Source organism: Syngnathus floridae, chromosome 17 (genome assembly GCF_059516105.1).
Source record: "Syngnathus floridae isolate MCC-2025c chromosome 17, RoL_Sflo_1.0, whole genome shotgun sequence".
Classification (NCBI taxonomy): Eukaryota; Metazoa; Chordata; class Actinopteri; order Syngnathiformes; family Syngnathidae; genus Syngnathus; species Syngnathus floridae.
Window position 1 is genome coordinate 6,043,537 of NC_142429.1, and position 23,184 is coordinate 6,066,720.

The 23,184-nt window shown below is 46.5% G+C and overlaps 2 protein-coding genes across 5 annotated transcripts; one reads left to right on the top strand and one right to left on the bottom strand.

Annotated features, from left to right (window-relative positions):
- Positions 1–134: 134 nt before the first annotated feature.
- Positions 135–16,301, bottom strand: ints1 (integrator complex subunit 1). Of its 4 annotated transcripts, none has more exons than XM_088356985.1 (48): positions 16,191–16,301; positions 11,652–11,721; positions 11,254–11,544; positions 10,952–11,148; positions 10,694–10,831; positions 10,375–10,534; positions 10,194–10,299; positions 9,940–10,126; positions 9,707–9,852; positions 9,482–9,623; positions 9,233–9,409; positions 9,044–9,152; positions 8,778–8,898; positions 8,627–8,704; positions 8,394–8,551; positions 8,232–8,328; positions 8,063–8,154; positions 7,914–7,974; positions 7,639–7,836; positions 7,442–7,571; positions 7,199–7,375; positions 6,978–7,127; positions 6,716–6,895; positions 6,536–6,640; positions 6,266–6,433; positions 6,069–6,180; positions 5,799–5,957; positions 5,565–5,711; positions 5,385–5,483; positions 5,182–5,306; positions 4,846–5,100; positions 4,607–4,766; positions 4,398–4,529; positions 4,146–4,311; positions 3,927–4,053; positions 3,743–3,858; positions 3,589–3,676; positions 3,267–3,505; positions 2,256–2,385; positions 2,057–2,190; positions 1,804–1,996; positions 1,611–1,735; positions 1,386–1,495; positions 1,193–1,306; positions 1,031–1,101; positions 852–943; positions 663–772; positions 135–572 (listed from the first exon to the last, which is right to left on the bottom strand). In XM_088356985.1, exons 2-48 carry the CDS (start codon positions 11,704–11,706, stop codon positions 460–462), a joined length of 6,540 nt encoding a protein of 2,179 aa, XP_088213111.1. In that variant the 5' UTR covers positions 11,707–11,721; positions 16,191–16,301; the 3' UTR covers positions 135–459. The 4 variants fall into 4 exon arrangements, with proteins under 4 accessions (XP_088213111.1, XP_088213110.1, XP_088213109.1 ...); XM_088356984.1 differs by having other exon boundaries at positions 11,652–11,772; positions 16,191–16,285; XM_088356983.1 differs by lacking the exon at positions 16,191–16,301 and adding an exon at positions 13,096–16,176.
- On the top strand, positions 14,015–21,561 carry mafk (MAF bZIP transcription factor K). Its single transcript, XM_088356989.1, has 3 exons — positions 14,015–14,282; positions 19,632–19,710; positions 19,772–21,561. Exons 2-3 carry the CDS (start codon positions 19,666–19,668, stop codon positions 20,210–20,212), a joined length of 486 nt encoding a protein of 161 aa, XP_088213115.1. The 5' UTR covers positions 14,015–14,282; positions 19,632–19,665; the 3' UTR covers positions 20,213–21,561.
- The last annotated feature ends 1,623 nt before the right edge of the window (positions 21,562–23,184 follow it).

Below are 23,184 nucleotides of genomic sequence, written 5' to 3' on the forward strand. Positions count from 1 at the left end.
TCCAAATCATACGTGAAAGTTAATAATTGGCTTTGGTGCCGTGTTTTATTTACAATTTCAGCTCATCATTCTGGACGAAATGAACGGCTGAAGAAATTTGTTCCACTACTCACTCAAATAAAAATGAAGGCAGATTTATCTTTCTTTTTTAATTCACCAGGGGTGCTCAGGAAATGCTTTTTAGGTGACAGAAAAATATTGCGGCGTGGAGACAAAGACTTGAATCCAGAATCCAGAAGCTTTGTGGTCCCTCATTTAAAAGTCAAGCAATGTTGGCGTTTCAAATTTAGACTTTGAAATTACAAGAGTTGATTTTATCGCCAAGTCTCAATAGTTGTGTTAGTTTTAGTCTCAACTAAAATGTAAGTGAAAGCTCAAAATAAAAAAATGTGTCTGAACTACAAATTGTCCATTAAAATGCTGATGCATGATTTTCTGTGAGACAACAATGATATTAAGTTAAATGGCTTCCATATGAAGGACCTTCATGGACTCTGAAATCATCGAACTGGTGTCGATTTGTCCGTAGACACCCACTAAGAACGCTTTGTGGAGCAAGATGTCTGCGTGTTCTGGAGAAGAAGAAGAAGTAAAGGAAACAACACTCACATGGACGGTAAGAAGTCTCGAGTGGAGGCGCCGGGGAGGACGCGTCGTCTTACCTTGGCAGAGCAGCACGTATTCTGGAAGATTCCTCAATGCCGTCTGCACTACGTCAAAGTCGCCGCTGCCCATGCAGTACATGAACGTCGGCAGGAAGTCGGTTGCCAGGCTGCGGGACAGAAATGCGCGATGGGGCAACCGTCAACATTATTTGCACATTTGGATGAAAATCCCTCTCAGGACTTTACCGGGGATTGTTCTGGATGCAGCGAAGCGCCAGACTGAATGCCATGTTGCGACATATCTCCTCCGATGACGTCATGAGTCGCTGTAGGTCATTCTGTGAAAAAGACCATTAGGGGAGAAAATGGCGGATTGCTTTTCATTAGTCTTCACTTTTTTTTTTTCCATGTGCTTGATGACTCACAACAAAGTATTGGATGATCTCCGGGCTTCTCCTCGACTTCTCATCCACCTCCGTCAACACTTCCAACACGTCTGAAGAGAAACAAAAAAGTGCCACGTGAGTCACCGTCCATCTGCCATATGCTGCGCTCTCTCTGGGCCAAAGCTGCCGAGTCAGCCTCACCTTCCATGGCCTCTCCTCTGGAAATCTTGCGCAGATACGTCGTCATGTCGGCGCCGCTCAGCGGAACCGAGGCCGAGATGTTGACCAGAGGGAGGGAACCGGCCGCCGTCTCATCTGGAAAAGATGAATAATGAAAACTGTCATCTGCGGGGTCATGGATGACGTTATAAATATGTTGAAAGAATCCTGTTACCATCGCCGTCTTCTGCGGAGACCTCTGTGGAGGAGCTTTTTACGGGAAGAGTGAGTCCGGCTAATAGAGATTTCAGCTGGACCAAATCTGGGTTTTCAGCACTCATGCTCCTGGAAGAGAAGGAAAATTAGATTTTTTTTTTTTGGACCGGGCTCAGAAAGAGTTGTAAAATACTGCCATTTTTTTTCTGAAGATGTTTGATCTAATTATGCTTATAAGACTTACTGCAATATATCAGAGTGCTTCTGCAGGTATGGGATGGCGGCCGCTGCATCATGGGTAATATACTTTTGCGTGAACTGGAGGAACTTGTTGATGAAGACCAGTGGGGATCGACTCCTCTGAAAGTTCTACAGGGAAAAAGGAAGAGCCACTGAAGAACTGCCAAAGGCTTAAACTTGAGCAGTGTGCCACCAACCTTAAGGACCTTCATGAAGGACAGAAGGCAGTCTTGAAGCGCCCTCTGGTGGTCACTGTGGAAAACGAGGGGCTGCAGGAGCTCCAGGATAGCCAGCACGTTGCTGAAGAACATCATGTGGTTCTGCTGCCGGAACTCGCGAAAGTTGAGGTGGATGCGGCCGTGAAGGAGGCCTGCGATCATGGGCAGGTGCCTGCGTGGGAAGAAAGGAGAACTGCCAATATGCAGAAGAGAAAAGAAACGCGTTACTCACCTGAGCAAGAGGACAGGATGTGACACGGCCAGTTTCCTACACGCGAGATTGGCATCAGAGACGCGTCCTTCGGCCGACTTAGTTTCCGCTACATCGGCGAGCAACGTGACCAAGCGGTGGACCAGCGTGTCGAGCTGACAAAATTATTATTTCATGTTAAATGCACAAATCGGTTATTTCATTCACTAAGCTACGTTACCTTGCAGCTGCTGCCGTCTGCCGTCCCCCCGCTGCAAAGCGTGCCCTCGGGCAAGGCCACGTGCCGGATGACCTCGGGAAAGTGGAGGTAGATTTGCAGTAGCAAGTTCTGGCAACGCTTACTCATGGCACTGAGGGGGAGAAGAAAAAAAAAAAAAAGAAAAATCTGTGACTCTCATACAAAATGATCAGCCTCCTTAACACGTTCACTGGGCGCATGAAAAGCAACAAGGTTTGCCTTCATGTCTGCTGCAGTTTCATGGCAATCCTCTTAAGACCAAGCGCTCACAGGGCGAGAACTCAACTCGGCTAACGAGACAGTTTATTGCAGCCAGAGCGACCTTGAGGAGCAAACAAGCGCTGTGCAATTGGAATCAACAGCAGCTTATCTAATAAAGCAACATAAGCGCAAGGCCGAATTATTATTTTTTTCTTTGTGTTTGTTTATCTGGCAGTGTTTTCACCAGCCGCACTTTAAAAAACAACAACTGTAATTCGCCGGCTAATTTTATTTGACCTTGGCCAAAGTTTCCTCATTAAAGTGTTTTTAATAAGTAGAAGACACGTTGGTGAAAAGGAGGGTTGGGCTCCACAAAGAGTTGCACCCTGATCTCTGACAGCGGCTCACAACACAGGCGAGTTTAGCGCTCCAGCCTTAATCCTCTCGGCTTCATTATAACAGCACTGAGCTTTTAAAGAGATCACGGCGCCGACGACTTCTGCCGGTTTTAATTTCACACCAATAGACCTAATTATCGCCCCCCCCACCCCCGTCTGAGGCGTTGCGGTTTGACAGAGGAGAGCCTGCAAAGTTCATCAGGAATGGGGAAGGAACATCGGGCGAGATTTGGACCAAGATGAAAAACACGCTCTGGCTGGGCTAATTGGAGAGAACAACAATAGATATCTACTAACAAGGCAATTTTTAATTCTTCTAGTTCCGGATAGTAAAACTCACGATTCAATCACATGAATTTCTTGAAGAGAGTCGATGACGAGAGATAGTACCAACCTGTCCTCCCACTTCTTGGTGCAGCTGATGAGGTACTCTGCCACCTTTTTGATGTTGTCCGGATGTCCGTTGCAGTAGGAGTGAAGGAGCGGCAGCCGGGCCTGGATGAGAGAGCAGGATGCCTCTTCCTCCACGTTGCTCTCGCTGCGACAGTTGAGCTCCGACTCAGCCAGAATCAGATCCACCAAGCTGATGAGCTCCTCGGAAGTGAGCCGCATCACAAACTTCTCCGTTTTTTTCTAAGTAGACAAAAAAGAAAAAACATCAGTATTTTTTTTTTTTGCGGAGGCTCCAATGTGACGCTTGTAGTTTCGGAACCGACTTGAGGGATCTTTTGGTCGCGTCCTTGCCAGATGCGAGGGATGTGGCTGCACGCCCACAGGAAGTCCAGCGCTGACGTAGGGTCCAGTCTGAAAGACATTTTGCAACAAGTTCAACGTACGACAGACGCTGACTTGTCATGACTTGAACTGTACTTGTAGTCTTTCCGCTTGCTGAGCAGAGCGCTGATACACTGCAGCAGCGTGGACCAGTTGGACTGATGCGTGAGCAGGGCCAGAAGGTACGGCCTGTAGGCCGGAGTGCCTCGCGCCTAAGGGACACAAAAAAAAAAATGCATCAGGGGGGTCGAAATGTGGCAAGGGGACAGACGGCGCTCACCTTATTGAGGGCAAACAAGAGTTTCTGCTGAAGGTCGGGACACACGGACGTGACCTCTGGGTCCAAATACTCCATCCAATCCACCAGTAGACCCGAGTTCAGGCCGGACTTTGTCACCTCGGAGCCACTGGTAAAGAGACGGATCGGTAATGTTAGTGTGGCCTCCAATAAATATCCATCCATCATATATCACATAGAATAATGAATTGCGGAATTTACTTTGTGTCTGGTTCCTTCTTCACGACTTGCTCCTCGCTTTCCTGCAAAAGCAGAGAAATAACCATGGCAACAGGGCCGGCTGTCCCGTTCTGGGTGCTGACCATCATCAACAGAGACAAGAGCTCCTCCAAATATGGAGACTTGGCCTCCATCAGCCCTTGTAAAACTGAAAAATGTCAAAAACCCAAAAAAGTTCAGGAGTAGCAAAAAAAGAAAAATATTGAAAAAAAATATTGTTGAACTTCAATGAACCTTTCCCAATGAGCTCCGCCTCTGCGTTACATCTCTCTCCGGCCTTCAGCATTGCTATGATGGCTCTCACCGGCACCTCTGCATCGCTATCATACATCAACGCCTCGGCCAGGTGGATAAAGCTCGAGCGTACTGACAGAGGGGCGGGAGAAAAAAAAATAGAACAAATTAAACGTTCAATCACACGGCACAGAGACAGAGGCGCTCACCATCGTTGTGCCGGTGTGTATGAGAGTTTTGACCAATAAACGACTTGAGCAAAGTCTTCAGCGGGCCCGCCTCCACCGAGGGATTTTCAAGCCAGATGAGCATCTCGACGTTGACTTTGAGGAATAAGGAAGCGAAGGAAAGATCCTGCGGCACGAGGCGCTGAGGGTAGAAAAAAAATGTCAACACGCTTGAGTAGGATTGGTGATAAAAATAAAATGGATTAGCGTGTCCTGACTACCTGGTAGAGGTGAAGCTGGCGCATGAGAGGGCAGGCCAGGGAGTGGTTGTGGTGCATGGCGAGAACGATGGGCCCGGCGTGGGTTGAGGTGAGCAGGGCGGCGATACCCTGAAGGAGACACAGAGCCAGCCCGGCCTGCTGAACCTGACCCTGCTTGGCCCGCATCAGCTCTTTGGCCAGAGCCTGCTGCAAGGCCAGCGAGAGCTGGCCGGGGGGCGGGCCGCTCCAGCGTGCCTCTGCCTTCAATGGGAAGATCTGTGCAAGAAAGAACAAGTTGGATTAGGGTAATGGATTTGCATGACTCACGATACATATGTATTTTCTCGTGTTTCCTACCCGCAGCATCAAGCCTGGCAGGTCATCATCAGGCCCGACTTTCGGAAGCTGCGCAGCCGCCCTCATTTTAACGGAGCCGTGGGGAGTTTCCACTGTGACTTTGGCTTTACTTGTCTCGGCAGCATCTGTGAAACGTAATTATCGAGATTTACATTATTTTAATTTACTTTTAACTTTGATGAGAGAGTATGAAGTCACCTGACCTCTCTGAGGTGGAAGAAAGGAGCTGAGCAATCTGTGGAAGGCGTGGCCCCCGGTGGCACCTCGTTCGTGCTGCACCTCCACCAGGTGGGCCATGTAGTCTGTCGCCCGAGGAAATAAACCAAAGTGTCATCAGACAAGGACAACTTCAAGAAGAAGCTCAACCTGCGGCAGACTCCTACCCTTGTCCATAATGTTCTGCTCCAATGCTCGCGGTTCCACAGTGACAGCCTGGTCCAAGTACTGCAGGAGTTTACTCATACTTGAGACGGGAATTCCAAACGACTGCACGAACAGCAGCAGTTGCTCAGGCTCCAGATCTTGCAAAGCTGAAGGTCAAATTGTACATGGTGACACCATCTGTGTTAACTATACACATTGATGAGAAGAGCTTCACATAGCGGTCAAAACGTTACCTGCGTCCACCAATCGAGGCACTTCGGATCGAATCATTCTCAGTTTCAACCAATCAGGCAGCAGCAAGGCCTCCTCTGAAGTGTCCACCAAGAAGGCAGTTGGCAACGGTTTCTTGTCAGGGAACCAAATGTCCAAAAGACTGTAGAAGTCACTTTCTCCTGCAGTATCGACACAAGAAAAGCAGAAAAAGATGGACAAGTTATTTTTCTATTATTTCTAAATGATGTATGAAGCTACTGTCTTACGAGGTCATTGTATTCGTGAACTACCTTTAGGTGGGCCCAGAGTAAGAAGGATGACCATCGCGTGAACGACAAGAATGTGCATAGTGGCCGTCTCTCCTGTAGTCCAGCGCAAAAACACCTGATCTTGAGACTCTGACTAAAAAATAAATAAATGAAAAATTAAAAAAAAGATTCAACAATAAGTCAAGAACTTCATGCGAGGGGTTGGAAGGGGCTCGTACCCAGCTGTACAGATCCTCGCCATCTTTGGTCTTCCTCATCCTCCTGATGTAGGCGGAGAAGATGGAGAGGAATGCGCCGAGGACCGCCTCTGACTCGGGTCGGCAAGAATGCTTGGAGAAGAGGTTGTTCATGATGGTGGAACGCTCCACGATCAGCCGGGCCACATCCTGTAGGAAAACGGGAAGTTTGCGTGAACGAGCAATATGTAGACAAAAGTACGATGACCAAGAGAAGAAAAAAAGATTGTGTTTATCGTGTTGGACTCTTACCAAAGCCAGGTCATTGTGAGAAGCTTGCTCCTCCACTGGTGCATACTGGGACAGGTAGATAAGATAAGCGCTGATGGTCTGAGGATCAGTCTCCATGTGTATGGCCTTGGTCGGAACGAAAACACGAGAAGGGCTTTAAAATACAGCCTTGTTCAATATTTACATGCTAATGCCGCAGACCTGCTGCAGGGCGGTGGAAGTCATGCCTCGGACGCTGTCAAACATGGGGAGCTTGGGGAGGTCCTGCAGCAACCACTGGTACCCCGGCAGGAGCTCGGCGTCGGCCGAGTCCTCCTCCATGGGCTGGTCTCTTTCTTCGCCGTCTTTCAGGCCTCCTTCGGTTAGCACCAGTGACAAGCCCTGCACGCGGGTGTTAAGTGAGCGGTTAAACTGGGTTTCCGGCATGATGACTCCGGGGGATTGATGACTGCAGATATACTACCTTCATTGCCAGGACTCTCGAAGCCACCTGAGAGGAGCTGAGACGACGCAGGAAGTAATCCAGAACTTCGCACGTCGTCTGCTCATCGGCTTTGGGACCCAACAAAAGATCCTGAAGCCGTCCAAGGAGCTGCCTTTGTTTTTGCTGCCTCTGTTGGGGAGCAAATTACAATCAATGTTGAGTGTAAAAATCCAAAACACAAGCAAAAAAAACCATCATACTTGTCTTCTCTTGGCTTTCTGTTCTTTGCTGCCTCCTTCGTCGTCGTCGAGATGCATGTTGTCGTCCGCGGCGTCGTGCAGCAGAAATTCACACAGGCACTGCACGGGGAGCACATCTAAGGACCCCTCGCTGGACTGGACCAGATCGGCCAACCAAGGCATGGACTGGGAGGAAGCCTGTGCGAGAACGTCATATTCGAATGCAGTTGTGTCGTTTTCATTATTGCATCTCCATCTCTCTACCTGTCGTTGTATGATGTTGAGCAGGAAGTCTGGGTTGCGGCTGCGGCAGAGAAGATGGCCGAGGCGTAGGGACTGGTTGAGGGTCTTCACTTGGTCCTGCACCTGAGGCGGAGGTCGACGAGGTGGACCCCTGAGCACAAACAAAATGCAGTGTGTTGACACTGGGAGCTTACCACCGAGTGCTTGTGTGATCTTACTGCGGGTCCAAACTGGTGAGCTGGGAGAGCAGCAGGCTGTTGTTCTCTGTGATGGTCTGCTTTGTGGACGCGGCGGCCAAGTGGCTCTCGAAGGCCAGGATCTCCTGCTTCTCCCGCTGCGAGATCTGCAGTTCACGACCGATCATTTCCGTCTTGGTCTCGTCGTCCGCCACCGTGCAAGGCGGGTACGTGTAGTTGCTGTGGAGGCGGGAACGTTTACGGCGCGGGATTTCAAATCAGAAATGATTTTTAAAAATTTAAAGAGAGGTGCCTACTTGGTCATAACCATCTCCATGAGCATTTTCAGGGTAGGGTAACCATCCCAAGCAGTCAAACCTTCACAGGAAATGATTCCGGTTGAATTCAAGTAAAGGCCAGGTGTCGCAATAATTTTGCAAATTTCTAAATGAGTACGGCACAGTACCTATTTTCTGTGGATTGAACGCAGCGACCACAAGCAGTAGAAGCCACGCTTTCCAATAAAGGGTGGAGATTGCCAAATTTGGCGGCTGGTACCTTCAAAACATTTAGCATCGTTTGTTATTCTCGACTGCAAGCGCTGGCGACACGTGAACGCTTTCAAAGTCAAGTACCCTGCAGGAAGCTGGATGTTCTCCGGGTGATGGTATGTGCACAGATTGAGCACGGCGTCAATGAGCTGGATCCGCTCCACCACCAAAACCTCCAGATCTGTTTGGCAAGAGGAAAAAAATAATAGCACACGATACGTATCCTTTTCATTCATAATGGCTCACCGTCGGACTGAGCGCCAGCAGCCCTCTTGACCAGGTGGTCAGCGAGCTCCATGGCGTCGGCCGGGCCGAGCGGCAGATCTCGAGACAGCCCGATCACAAGGATGCGCATCAGCGTGTCCTCCAGCAGGGGCACCTCGGAGCAGAGGCGCAGGAAAAAGCTGAAAAAAAAAAAAAGCAAGAAGGACAACTCAGTGTTGTGCAATCCGATCGACAGGAGAGCATTTGCGACTCACTTCCTGTCGCTCTCTGGCGGCCAGTTGTCCCACTTGTAGTAGGTCTCGGGTTGCTCCGTGAAAAGTACTTTGTGAAGGCTGCGGTGGGCAGAAGAGTCATATGTGAAGTATGATACTTCTATTAACGAGACTCTGAGAGATCAATACGTACCAGTGCACGTAATCTTTGGCGCCCACTTTGCTGATGGTGGGAACCACCGTGTGAAGCCACCACACGGCGTCCCTCTGGATGGAGGCGATCTGATTCTGGAAAGACCTCAGGACCTCCAGGTCTGAAGCAAAGCATATATCCGGTTAGCAAGAAGCCAAAAAAAAAAACAACACGAGCAGCATGGCACAAGGGCTCCCTCCAGTGGTATGAAAAAGAATCACTGGGACGTATTTTTTGTCGTCCCCTTTCCAAGGCAAAGAACTCACTCTTCTTCTCTCCTTTGTCCCACGCAATGCCGGCTTCTTTAACCTGACCTGTGATGCCCAACATCATGGAGACGGTGAGCAAATCTGTCACCTGGATGACAAAGCGCTCCTAAAGGCAAGGAAAGAACAAAGTCAAACTGGAGTAGAAGACCAAAGGAGCTTTACAGGGAGGAGAGCCGGAAGTCTTACTTTGAACTCCATGTCCACGTAGGTGGCCTCCTTCCTCTCCTGCATCAAACCGAAGCAAAAGGACTGGAAATTAATTTCATGTTTGGTCTGCTTGATGATCTCCCTCAGCAAGGCTCGTGAGGCGCGCAGGTAGTCGTCCTTATTGGTGAGCAGGTCCTGGAAGACCATCGCCAAGAACTACAAAGACAAAACGTTTTAATTCCAGCCACCTTTCAAGATGTCACTGATGGGAATTTGAAATGAACTCACCTTTGGCGCTTGCTCTGGACTGTGTTGCAGCAACGTGTGAAGAACCTGCATGTTATTGGGGTTCCTGGCATTGGAGAGTTCGTTGAAGATGACCAGCTTGACCATGGTGGCCAGGTTATCTCTGTGTGCGTTGAGCAACTCTCTGCCCAAGCAACAATTAGCAGAAAGCCCTTTTCAAATGTCAAGGAACCAAGACAACTGTTTGAAAAATGTGAGTGAGCAAACCTGACGCAGAGCATGTAGTGGTTGAGGAGCACTTTGGGCTTGAGGCGGATTTTGATCAGGTTGGAGATCACCTCCATGTCGTCCGCTCCGTGCGTGTTGCAGTTCATACACAGCGACATGAGGAGGTCTTGCGCCGGCCGAGTCAACTGTACCGACGCAAAATTGGCACAATAAGATTCCAGTCTGCATCAATATCACCTGCGTTACTAAATTACAAATACTTATTTGCTCACCTTGGGGTTCTGCAGCCACATTTCAAGCCTCTGCACGGCCATGAGCCGAGCCTCTTTGTACCCGCACGTAGCAGTCAGCAGCCGCAGCAGATTCCGTGACACGTTGTCCATGGGTTGCCGGCGGTTCAGCTGATCGCGCAACACGTCCAGCACGTAGTCCTCGACGCTCTCCGCTAGTTCCTCATACCTGCGGCGAGCCCGACAGTGACTCAATTCAAATTGAATCCTACTTCAGTGTGGATGTGTTTTACTACCTTGGCATAAGCTGGCCTTCATCCTCGGGGCTGAGTTTCTCCTCGGCTATCAGCAATTCCGCCCGGCTGTCATCCTCATCGGGAGTTGAGGGATGAGGGCTGCTACCTAAAATAAAAATGGGGATTTAAGTTTGTTTCCCAGTATGAAAATAAATATAAAGTCAGATTAATTGGTCAGTACTGGCACTGAGATCTCCAGCCGCTCTTCCCGTGTCGGTCTGCAGCAGCATGCTCTTTGGGGGCATCTTGGTGCAGAAAGCCGTTTGAATGTTGTCCACAAAGTTCTTGCAGTGACAGCTGTCCACCCAGATTCTCTCTCCCAAGGAGTCTTCGAGGTACACCTGAAAAACAGCATTTCATATTGAAACCTGCAAGTATGAGAAAAACAACTTTCAAAAGTGGCTAGGCACAGCATGTTTTTTTTTTTTTTTCCGTGCATGGAGCAGATCACCAACTGGACATTTATGCTTTAGGTAAAAATTTCAGGGCTAAATTCTCACTTTGACAAAAATCTCTGGCCAGTTTTCATCTTCTTCGTAGGCGGCCATCAGTAGATTGCAGGCCAGAACGGACACCAGGGAGTTTCCCTTTGCTTTAAAATTAATGGATGCGTCTCGACGCAAAAGGCTGCACAGGGCCTAAAGGCAAACATGAAATCAAAGAAAGAATTAAAAAAAGAAAAAAGGAAATTTTAAGTCATCGAGCATTTGAGTTTAGATGATGTCAGTGCATGGGAAAAAATCAATAACAAAACATACCTCAATGATTCCTTCCGTAGCAAACACATTGGGTTTGATCTTGGCCAGGAACATGAGGCTGAGATATAACGTGATGTCCGGCTTGGCTCGATTCATCTTGAGCTGCTTGACCGCACCGCACAGCAGCCCCTCGATGCGCTCGTCGTTGCCCTCCGACTCGGCTAATTCGATGTCGTCCAACAGCAATGCCGGTGACACTGTGCACAGATACATGAAATTCTGAATGTTTGGAATTTGGAAAGTGGACCTGCAAAGTGAATCCAGACTTTTACAACATTTCTAAGCATTTAAGTGTAAGTTACCTTCTATAGGAATAACGGATGGTTCTTTAATGGAAGGTGATATGGCCCTCTTATCTGCAGCCGCAACATCCGCCAGGCGTCCCAGGGCACTGATTGGGGGCGTGGTGGAAAGCTTGGGCCGCTTGGCGAGGCTGGACAGGCCCGATGATGATGGGAGGGTGGAGGAGGCGTCTCTCTTGCGGTCAGTAGGTAGAACGGCGGCGGCCGGCTTCAAGAGGACAGCGGGGGCTTTAGACTCGCCACCCTGGCTCTTTGAACCCAAAGCGATGAAGTCGCCGGGTGGGGGATGGCCTGGGAAAAGAACATGTTTTTATTAAGGATCCTGTTTATATTTAGTAAAAGGGAAATTGTAGCAAGAGCTTATTTTCCTATTATCTGAAAAGCCGAATGTAACTGACCTGATGTTTTTGCAGCACTGGGGCGCCGCAGGGTTGTTGGCTTTTGACGATTCATCTCGACCAAGTGTCACTGCAGGTGACGTCACGTCATATGTTCGGATGCTTTACTTGTAACTAAAGTCTTTTAAAATTATTTTTAAAGAATACATAAGTTAGATTCGATGAATGTCATTCACTTGCCGTGAGTGATTTGGCAAGCTAGCGGGGTTCAGAACATCGCAATAGCGTCTTCTTCTTAGATCAGACTTTAATAACATGGGCAAGTCAATTCACTGCTATTTGTGCTAACAACTAACACGGCTAACTCACAGCTTTACGTGGACCGGTGCCAACTTTCGAGACCACAGAGTTGTGTCGGAGGTGAAAACTGAATCCAAAGCAACTTAAAACGTTGCACCAAAAGTGCTTTTAATACCTCATTGTGTTTTGAAGTTGTCGCTAAATGACAAAATGCTAGTGATGGGAGAGCCCGGTTTACAATGGCGTCTTCCTCACTAAACCAAATATGTAGGGTAAAAGAATACGGCAGTAACATACTGCCACCTAGCGTCAGCAATGTTAACTGCGCAATCCAGCATATCAGCTCTACTTTTATTAAGCTTTTAGATCGCAGTACTGGAAATAATATTCTGAATTTGCTCAAATAGACTTCAATAGTCCAGTTTTCTTATTTGGATAAAAAACTAAAAGGTTCTTCGGTCTATGACGATTTTAAGTCAGAACGTATTTTAGCAGTAACCTACGCTAACAAATTACTCAAGCCGTCCAATAAATATTAGAATAAATGATAGATGTAAACCAATCTATTAAAAAAACTACACCTCACCTTCACCGTTCGTAACTTCAAACTGCCGCGTGTCGCAAACCGAGGAGCGCGCCTATCGCACTATGGATTCCTAAATTCTTTAATTCCACTGATCGGACACTAGATGGCAGCGTTTCCATGCTACTTGAATAAAGGTCCCATAAGGTCAATGTTTGTGATTTCTTGTAACTATTTATTTATTAAATTACAAATCGCCAAGTAATGGACAATAGAGTCAGTTAATAATCTCCATAAATCATTTGTCAGAGTGATATAATTGATCTAATGGGGCCCCGCCCATAGTAAGAAGATGAGCATTTCGCAATTCTCACTCTTTTCTTGAAATTCCATCAACAACCGAAATATATTTCAGCACTGTAAATACTTGAAATAGTCTCGCCTCAGCATCTGCCAAAGACTTAAAGTATAAAAGCAAAAACGTGGAAAAAAAGTTTCCAGCTGGTTACGTAAAGTGTTTTCATCTTTTGGGGTGAAGTCAGTGGAATGTTCAGTGGTGGTGTCATATGGGAAGTGTACTTATGATAGCATGTGTATGGCTTAGCAACAAATCCAGAACAATGCCCAAACATCTGCATGGGGAAAATGTGAGCTAACTGTCACGAATGCTCAGCATCAAGCCTGATTTGATTTGAAGTTGGAGGTAGGGAATGATCTCGGGTACATCAGGAGGCCTCGGGGTGCCAGATCACATTTCCAACCAAGTCGAATAGAATGAGTCAGACAAAAAAAAAGCATGTAGATTAGTGACTCAATGTTACTTCCTGTAATCCAAAACTGCTCCGACCGCACAGCTCGCCACCCTTGCTGATGCCTCGAACACGCTCCAGTCCCTCCCTATGCTTTGCTGAACATGGGCAAATAAATAAAAAGTCATGATTTAAAAAAAAAAATAACTCATTATTATTCTTCAGTTAATTTTCTCGGAGGAAATTTCATATTGAGTAGGCAATATTGCCATGCTGAGTGGACATATCATTAGGTATGCCTACTCAACTTGAAGATATAGAGCTTTCCAAGGGTCCCCAAGGGGTTCTAGAACCGCCCCTGGAGATCATGGGCCCCTCACGACCAGTCCGTGTATCACCTGCACTATTTGGAACATAAACACACTTTTCACCTGATCCAGTGTGGAGTCTCGTGCAACAAAAAATCAACAGTGTGTTGTGAGTGTGACCTTAAAAGTAAATGCCCTCATTCTTCATTTTAAACACATCGGGCGTTTTAATCGCAAGACAAAAATAACCTGTGACTGCAGCAGCAGCCCCAATAAGAACAATCCTGTGACTGCCGCTGCCCCGCATTCTTTCCTCAGGAATGGAATGCAGCTGCTCCAAGCAAGCTTGACTTTTTTTCCCCCCACTTGTTGGTGCTGAAGATCACTTTTTAAGATCTTATTCTACGCGCTTTCTTCCAGCAGATTAGGACTTTTTTTTTTTTTTTCCCTCCGCAAGAAAAACAGACTCTTCTATTTCTGGCTTCCCCCTCCCGGCGCTGACGTCAGCACTAAGTTATTTTCATGAATGGAGGGGGCGGTCATGAGGACGCGGTGACGTCAGTGCTTGCGGAAGCGGGAGCGTGGAATGTTCGTAACATTGTTGTTGTTTTGGGGTGAATCGAGTTAGCAGGACGCTCCGCTCGCAGGCTGGCTGGCTTGCCGTCTGCCGCACTCAGCAAAGCGGATTCGACGGCCTCGTTTCCCCGAGGGGGGGTTAGGTTCCCACCAAACCGGACATAATTTTCTTTTTAATATATTTTTTATTTTTCCGTGCATTCCAGTCCACGGGGATCCTCGCGCGTCCACAGAGGTGAGGTTGTTGATTTATGTAATTAGAAGTGAGTTTGGATATTCCGCTAAAATACCGAAATAATAATATTAATAATTAAAAAAAAGACTTTAAGTCAACACGTTGGCCAAAAAAAAAAAAGCTTACTCGGGAGTTTGCGGTTACGTTGAAATAAACAGAATTAACGACCTCGTGAAAGTTCACAACTACGCTCATGCGATTTCCATTAACAACTTTAAAAGTAGTTTATTTCGGTCAAATTAGAGCCTCATTTAAGCAATCTATATTTTAAATGATGATTAATAATAATAACAGGCTATTTTTTCTACAAAAGAATCTGTCAAATATTTTCACCACACTTTTTGTTGTCATTCCAAGTTTACCGTAAATAGCCCAAATTCAGGCTGCCTTTGACATTGCAATAGTATAACACGTGGTATGCATTTTCAAACATGTACATGTAGGACAAAGGGCACGAGACCACCAGGGCAGGCAAGGCTAGTGGGGGAGCACATATCTCCATCTATAAGACAAGTCTTAATAATGTTGTTCATAAAATAGATAACAAGTGCAAGATTTTACAGCTCAACATTTTTTCCAAATGATCTCAGATGAACGTGCGTTTGAGTCACATCTTGCACTTTAAATGTCACCAACTTGCACTTTCAATTTTGTTCCGGGTGGGTGCACAGAATGTGGGAGTGGGCGCTCTTGTCTGTCATGAGGTGAACATGTGGTTGCATTGACCCCCCCACCCCCCTCCCACTATATTTTTCTCTATTAGGTCCCAGGCTGAGTCATTTTTTTTTCCACTGGCGCGCTTGTGGTGTGAGCGTGATGAAGCACATGAGGGTTAGGAGATCCAGACAAGGGCTCTGTCTTTAAATTGTCACCAGTCATTTGCTACTCGACCCGCATGAAACGCGGCAGCAGAAGGCAGCGAGCTCATGTGGCTGGCGGTGGAGTGTTGTGAAAGTGACATAGCTGCGGTGAGCAATGTGATGACTCACAGGGATGTTTGCTCTGATGTGTTTTTGCCTCGCTCGCTCTGGAGGGAGGGAGGGAGGGAGGGAGGCGGATGATTGGCCGTGCAAGCCTGCGATTTTACTCTCGGGTAAACATAATTTACGCAGCTAATAATACATTGGGTTACACCTGCACAAGCGACAAAATACCAGAGCTTAAAACAAGACAAAAAGAAAAAAAACGGGTTTTTAATTGATTTGGCAGAGGGCTGAGCAATTAATTAATCGAATTCAGATCGACATCGCATTGAAGTAGAACGTAACTGGCAAAAACTTTCTAGCATCCGTCTGCTATTTATAGAGCAGTTGTTTTTAGCTACGAGTGTGCAAAACACGAATAGAAACTTGGTTTGGAGCCAAATTGTCAATCAAAAGTCAGCATTCTGAGTTATGTTGTTGACGTGTGCAGGTGTACCTATTGAAGTGACCTCACATTTCAACGGTGACCTCGAACCACCCTGCCGGCACGCCTGCCTTATTGTGCTCCAAAGGCGTGGCACAGTTTATTTACTTGCTAGGATGTTTTGGGGAATTCCTCACTGGGCAAACGCCGATGGTTAGCTGACGTTTATTCTGCAACTTCCTGATGGCAGCATAAAAACCAGAATGCCTGAGCTTGTCGTTTTGAAGCCTGCTTTATCGCCTTCCGTTATCAACATGCGGCTTTTCCATTTCGACTCATTTCCCCAGCCCTCGTTCTGCATTCTTGAAATTGTCTTTGGAATACAACAAGTTCTCCTCCCTTTCCGCACCAAAGATCTACTGTGGTCATGCCAACCATTGCTCGGGCTCCTTTTCCTTCCTTTCCCGTGAAACAACGGGATTTTCCAGGAAACGTCAGATCGGGAGGGTGCGATTCCCTGCCTGCCGTTTGCGGCTTTTACCAGTAAACAGCGTGACTCACCGCTCGGCTATGCGCCGCCGCGTTTCCTTCGCATCGGAGCCCGTCGAATGTGCTGCGCTGGGGGAAAGAGCGGAATCTGCACATGAACAGGGTCCGTTGGATGGATTTCAACAAACGGCCTGGGGAGCAAAAAAAAAAGAAAAGATTATTTACCATAGTCTGCACTCTGAACTAGCAAATAGAAAAAAAGGAAAACAAGGTGTCCAAAGCGGGCCAGTGTGTTGTTTATTTTCAGAGCGGGCCGGGCTCGACAGTTACCTGCTGCAAACCTTGAACTTGACCAGATGTCTGGAAAAAAACAACAACACGTCATCAAGTGCTTTTCAACTGCCAGTAAAAAAAAAAAAGAATGAAAACATGTCAAGTATTCCAAACTGGAAATGTGACAGACGTAAAAGCCAAAGCGCTGAAACGATGAATCGGATAAGTCGAAAAAATTGTCACCAGACGTCGGCCCAAAGTCATGATCCACTTTGTTATTATTTTATGAGAACCAAGAGACAAATTGTCTCAAGAAGGCCCAAAAATACTTTGGAAAACATTTATTTCAAAGTCGCGCGTCCAGCCAAAACAACACGCGACGCGCAGCGCTCTCCACATCAGTGCAAGCCCGCCTGTCGATTGCACGCAGCGACTCGCCTAGACGCCTTTCAACTCAAACTTTGCGGCGGCGGCGGCGGCGGATCACGCCGAGCTTTGTCGTGGACGCGCCGTTACATCATTCTGTTGTTGGCGGATTGCAAATAGGGGATTTCTCAACTATTGCATTTAGGGAAGGTTTAAAATGGGAAACCAAAAAGAAGGAACACCACATAACATGCAAATGCAGAAAAAAAATCAAGCTGGAATGATTTTTCCAATCTGCAAAGAGGCGATTTGACAGGTTCCACTGGACAGTTTGCATGGTGCAGACCTCCCTGCATGTGCGCACAGGCTACGTTCGATTTGTTTGGGCACGTGAACTACGCCAGACGCTTCGGAATTCCAGACATTTTGTACACTTTGCAACTGTTGTTTTACAAGTGAGAAAAAGGTTCCAGCCCTGCCCCCCCCCCCCCCCCCCTTCCATGTTCCCTTGTAGTAGAGTGCATGGCGGGACATATTCGGCCTACCCCGGTGAACATTTGCATGAGAGGCTCCGGCACATGTGTGTTTACTCAGGAATGCGGTTTTTGTTCTCTAAGCGAGCCATCTGTGGCCTTTTTTTTTTTTAGGTATTTTCCCAGACTGCCTTTTCAGAATAGCCTCGCACGAATTGTTTTCTTGATTGCGTCTGTTGGGGTGAAAAAAAAAAAAAAAACATCTGTCGCGTTTGCACAGAGCGCCTGGATTGTATCATGCGTGCTCTCGCGGAGGAAACGTTGGCATCTTGATGAGGAGAACCTTGGAAAAACATAAGCACATGCCTGAAGAATTTCAGGAAAACAAGCCAGAGGCCCCCCTTGTACAAAGAAAGGGGGGCCTCCCCTATTGCCATCATGCGACACTTTTCCATAATCTCCACAAGGAATATTCCCAGGGACCCCCCCTACTGACCTACTTGCACATGAGGAATTCCATATTATATTTACTTTGGTGATGCAGCTGTTTAGAGGGGGGGCAGATGTTGCTAGAATCCCGAAACAGGACTTAGAGGTTAGCTTTAATCATGCGTTTCTGCGCGCTGGGACACTTTGATGTTTGTCTACATCCTGTCAACTGGGATGTCATGATTCAAGCTTGGGCCCAAATCTTCAAAATAGCCATTTAAAAAAAAAAAAAAAAAAAACATTCGCCTCAAGCACGGGTTCTCAAAATGCGGTGTGCCAAAGAAATCCCAGAATTACATGTTCAAACTATAGATCAGGGGTTACTAGTTTGACACACACTTTTGAAATAACAAATATCAAGATGCAGCACTGTATTTCGACACATCTCTGCTAGTGTTTTCATTTTCAGATGATTCTTTCTACAACATTCCTATAAAATCACAATGTCCCATAGGGGGTAAGCTATTTTTAGAACAGGCTTGGTTGACTTATTCATGTGGTCCCTCAGGGGCCTGCCGCCACCATGTGACCCCTGTTGTAGTACTCTACAACTCTACAAATCTGTCTAGGATTTGGCCAGAGGGGGCAGTATAATGCAATCACAAAAAACTGCTGCAATATTAGTTGTTTTTCACAGAGGATAAAGAATATATGCCTGAGAGTATGGCTATATCTGGCTACATGTGTTGCTGTGTGCAAATATCTGCTGCTTCGAGGGTTGTAACGATCATCGATGCTAACCCCAGCCCATGTTAACATTTAGCTCGCAGAAGACGATAAATACACCTTACATCATTTTCTTGAATGTTTGATTTGACAGTAAGTAAACAGTGTACAAAAAGTAATGTTATATTGACTTATTAAAATATACTTCCGTCTCATGAGAAAAGTCTTTTTTGAGGTGGTACTTAGTGTAAAAAGGTTTGAGGAGCAGTGCCGCCCCACCCAAGGCAATATTCAGAGAACTCGCCCGGGATATCATTTCTAGTTAAACTGTCGACTTGGCAGAAATCAGTTTGAGCCGCGTCGTGCTAAATTTACCCCGCAGAGATAAATAAGGGCATGTGGAGGATCAGGAAAGCCCAGCGTAAGAGGATCCGAGCAGCGGGATGCTGATAGACGACATTGTCTGTCGGTAAAAATACACCCATGACTACAAGGGAAACTATTCCGCCGTGACACAGGGAATTTTCCACAAGCCGCCCCGGTAAAGGTCAGCATGACTGCACTGAAAATGTTCTGCTGATGTGACAGTAATTTACACCTTGTCATGTGGTGGTGGGCACTACGAGGGACCCCTCCTCACTCACTTGTTGGGGGGAAAAAAGAAATCTTGTTTGTAGTCTGCGTGAGCCTGGCTGCTGCGGTTATGAATGAGCCTTGTTTACCCGCTCGCTGACCATGTGACTCACACTCCCACGCCCATTTGCAGGGGCGTTGCCATGGCAGCCACTCAGCACGATACACGGCACTTTAAGTCCTGAAATGGAGCCCTTTCTTGGAGGTAGTGGGGCGGGTCAGCAGGAGGTGTTAGGGTTTTTTTTTTAGGGCCGTGGACAAAGAGTCGAGCTTCTTATAAGGGATGTTGGCTTGGTCTAGTGAACTACATTGTTCAGACAATCGGCTCAAATGAGGTCTTACTGTCCCCTGCTGGTAGACATGGCAAATGGCAAGATGCTCAAAGTTGCAACAGTGGCATTAGTTTTCACTTAATGGCACTTTTGCACAATGGTGGGGGTTAGGGTTCACCAGCAGAGGGCAGCATTCGCAGCCAACCACATCCCATCTGCAGGTGTGCCATGATAGAGGATGAAGGTCCTGGGAGGATTAGCGTGATACAGAAACACAGGCTGAAATTTGATTGGATCGTAAGAGTTTACCGGGTGACTAATTTTCATTTCTACTGTCTCAGTGCGTCTCCTGTGAGAGTGTGGCAAGTTGTCTGCATGCAGGGAATGACGACTCCTTTCAAGACGAGCAAAGCTTTAAAGGTAAGCTCCGTCATCTTGTCATTAGCAATGGGGTTCTCACGTGGTGTCTCCCGGTCCGCAGGTCAAGAAGGAGTCGGGCGAGAATGCCCCGGCCCTCAGCGACGACGAGCTGGTGGCCATGTCCGTGCGGGAGCTGAACCAGCACCTGCGCGGGCTGACCAAGGAGGACGTGGTGCGGCTGAAGCAGCGGCGGCGAACGCTCAAGAACCGAGGCTACGCCGCCAGCTGCCGCATCAAGCGCGTCACCCAGAAGGAGGAGCTGGAGCGCCAGAAGACGGAGCTTCAGCATGAGGTGGACAAGCTGGCCCGCGAGAACGCCAGCATGCGGCTGGAGCTGGAGGCCCTGCGCGCCAAGTACGAGGCACTGCAGTGCTTCGCCAGGACTGTGACCCGAAGCGGGCCCCTGTCGCCGGGTAAAGTGGCCACCACCAGCGTCATCACCATCGTCAAGTCGGCCAATCACAACAGCTCCGGGCCTACGCCCTTTTCGGCGCCGTCCTAGTGTCCGCCCGACTGGGGTCTCCGCCTCCCGCCCGATCCTGACCGGGCCTCGTCCCGCACCGAGTGGAATCTCACAAGTCAGACTGAAGGATAATCGACTGGATGGCGAGCTCCAAGTCCTCTTATGCTGCATTTGTGACTCTCCCTTCTTCTGTCCTTTATCTTCACACCCTAAAAAGTGTCCTCAGATCTGACATCTCTGGGCCGGCTTTTTTTTTTTCCCCTCAGTCCTTCAGTTTACACTTTGGAACTACATTCCCAATCTTTTTATGCGGGGGGTTTACATTGGACAAGGTCCCCCAAAAGTCACCATGAGCTTCCTTGTTTTTATTTGATTTCAGGCTTCCCTTCACAAAACTGCCACTTGGGGAGTTTGTCTGTCCACATTTGCACCAATTTGAGATGTAATTCACGATATACCTGAAATACGGAAGCGTTTTGTGACTTTTGGCACAGCCTTTATTTGCACTGTGCAAACCACCTGCTCCCCCATCCCCCCCGACACCGTCCTAACAGCACCGGCAGGGTAAAGTTCCTCTTCTTGACTGAGCAAAAGACCGACGAAAACAAAAACGTCCGACATGCCTTCAAGTGGCAGCACCAGTCCATATTGTTTTGAAAGTATGTCAAAGCTCACCTAAGCATTTCCAAGCACAGCGTTGCCTCAACCAAGGGCTGAGAGATCTTTTTTAAAGATATCTGCGTGCCTAGCAGTCCACTCTGTTTACTAAGTTGTCACATAGGAAATTACTGCATTTTGACTTCATGAAGCTAACAGCACTTCTCGTCGGAATGCTGAGAGACAAGCGGTGAAAATGAAGGACTTTCTTTTCTGGTTTCAATTTTTCCAGAAATGTAAGAGTTCGTTTTTTTTTTTTTGTGGTTCTCAAGCGAAGTGCGCTTTTGTTTTTTTTGTCCTTTCAGCACTTATTGGCTTTGAAGCTGAATAACAAGCACTTAAAAATGATCCCCCATTGCTATGTCATCCCCTTTTTTTTCTTTTTTCTTTTTTCAATAGTCCTCTTTTTTGGTTCAATTGGTCGTATCGTCTCTCAGCATTCACGCACAATTTTTGAGGAGACTGATATTTCTAGTTAGGTTATTTTTGCCTCTTAAATGCCACTCTCTGGAAGGTAATCCATATTGGATGAAGTTAAAATCACTTAATGACAGGTTTTTAAGAATGAAATATTTCCTGTAACATAAAAGCTTTGGACTCCAGGCTGCGGTCACATGACTCCGTCCAGAAAGTAAAACGCGTCATTCCTACTGCGGGGTCAGCTGAGTGCTGCTGATGGTGGCTCCGTCACAGTCGCTATTTTATTTTCTGTCCATTTTTTTTTTTTTTTATTCAAACACACTTTTATAGGAAAAATCCCTGACGCTCACCTCGTAAGCAGGTAGAAATGAAAGAAACCATTTGTTGCCATGGCAACCAAATGCCATAAATGCCCATGCTCTTAAGGCCTTCTCAACGGGAGGATAAAAAATTTGCTCATGACAGGATCTTCTCTCGGCCAAGAGAACATGACTATTGACCCCCCCTAAAAATAATTAAAAAAAGAAAGTAAACAGTTGGGAGGGGGGGCTTTGCTGCTGTACAACCTGCTGTGACCTTACAGCTGTGTCCTTACTCTCATTTTGTATTTTGTACATTTTAAGTCATCTTCCTGACATGTAAGTTTTATATGCATAAGTACATATTATATATATATGTATATGTATATATATATATATATATATATGTATATGCATATATATATATATATATTCCTTTTTCTATATTTATGTTACTATCCTGGGAGTGGTATGAGTTACGTAACCGTTCTGTTGAAGTCCACTTAGCATAAGTAATTGATGCTGAAAATGTGTCCATACAGCAATGAAAAAAATATTTTGTGTATTTATAGGCCACCGATAGTTGCTCTAAGCACAATTTGTTGTTGTTGTGTCTCCGTGACTGAGGTTACACAAAAGATGCAGGTTTGTTTTGTTTTGTTCTACTTCACGAGAGTAAGTTGACATTCTGACAGTTCACTTTTTGGTGTAAAAAGTGCAAAATCCAGACACCCGATGTTGATCGGAACATGTTTGACTCCCATGCGTTAAGTAAGCATGCATCTACAGCACAGCACACGTCGTATGTTCTTGTTGCCGCTTTATTTTTCTGATTTCACTTTTAACCACGATGGTAATGCTTTTATAAGAGCCGTTATCCTACCTGAAAGAATTCCCAGAGCTGCTAAAAATCCTGTCCCTCCACAATGAAGCTTGACGCAGACAGAAAGTTTAAGCCGACAGCGACCTCCTGTGGCAAAACGAGGCATTGTTCAATATCAGTGCTTCACATTGACAAGTGCAGAAGTACAGTACACAAAAACAAACCTTTTTTCCAGGTGACGTGAGTGTTGCTGGTTCCCGTTTCTGCCAACTGTATAGCCAAGAAAATAAAATTAGCCACTTCACACAAAGCAATTAAGAGCAATTAATAAAGATGACGTTACCTTTTTTCCAGTTTGCTTCTTCCCCAGATTTTTCACATACATTCGTATGAGTCACGATGACGACATAGTCTAGAAATGTGCTTACGTAAATAGCTTCGATTATTTTAGTCGTCCAAACAAGCTCGACCAGTCGAACAAGCTACTCAAGATAAAAAAATATTTCCTAAAGAAAATGTTTGATGTGGTTGCAAGGTATTGCAAGTTTGCTGTCATTATTATGCTCTTTCATATTTATTTCATTCATGTTTGATTCTCATTCATAAGATGCCTAAATTATTTTTGTCATCTTTCATTTTATGTTTCCTCCTGGTTCAATGAGCTCGCCTGGTGTAGAAATCCAATCTTTTTGTCTCTGCTGCGTTATTTCAACCATGCTAAATTATTCCACGACGTGTCTGCTGTGTCTTGTTTTCGTACCAGCAAATAAAGATTTCTCCTTGTTTAAAAAAAGAAACTGTCACAAATCGAC

Coding starts and splice junctions, on each gene's coding strand:
- mafk (XM_088356989.1), top strand. CDS start 19,666: ATGCAGGGAATGACGACTCCTTTCAAGACGAGCAAAGCTTTAAAG. Junction 19,711..19,771: donor AGACGAGCAAAGCTTTAAAG/GTAAGCTCCGTC, acceptor CCCGGTCCGCAG/GTCAAGAAGGAGTCGGGCGA.
- ints1 (XM_088356985.1), bottom strand. CDS start 11,706: ATGAATCGTCAAAAGCCAACAACCCTGCGGCGCCCCAGTGCTGCAAAA. Junction 3,677..3,742: donor AGCAAGCGGAAAGACTACAA/GTACAGTTCAAG, acceptor AATGTCTTTCAG/ACTGGACCCTACGTCAGCGC. Junction 2,386..3,266: donor ACCAAGAAGTGGGAGGACAG/GTTGGTACTATC, acceptor TCTCCCCCTCAG/TGCCATGAGTAAGCGTTGCC.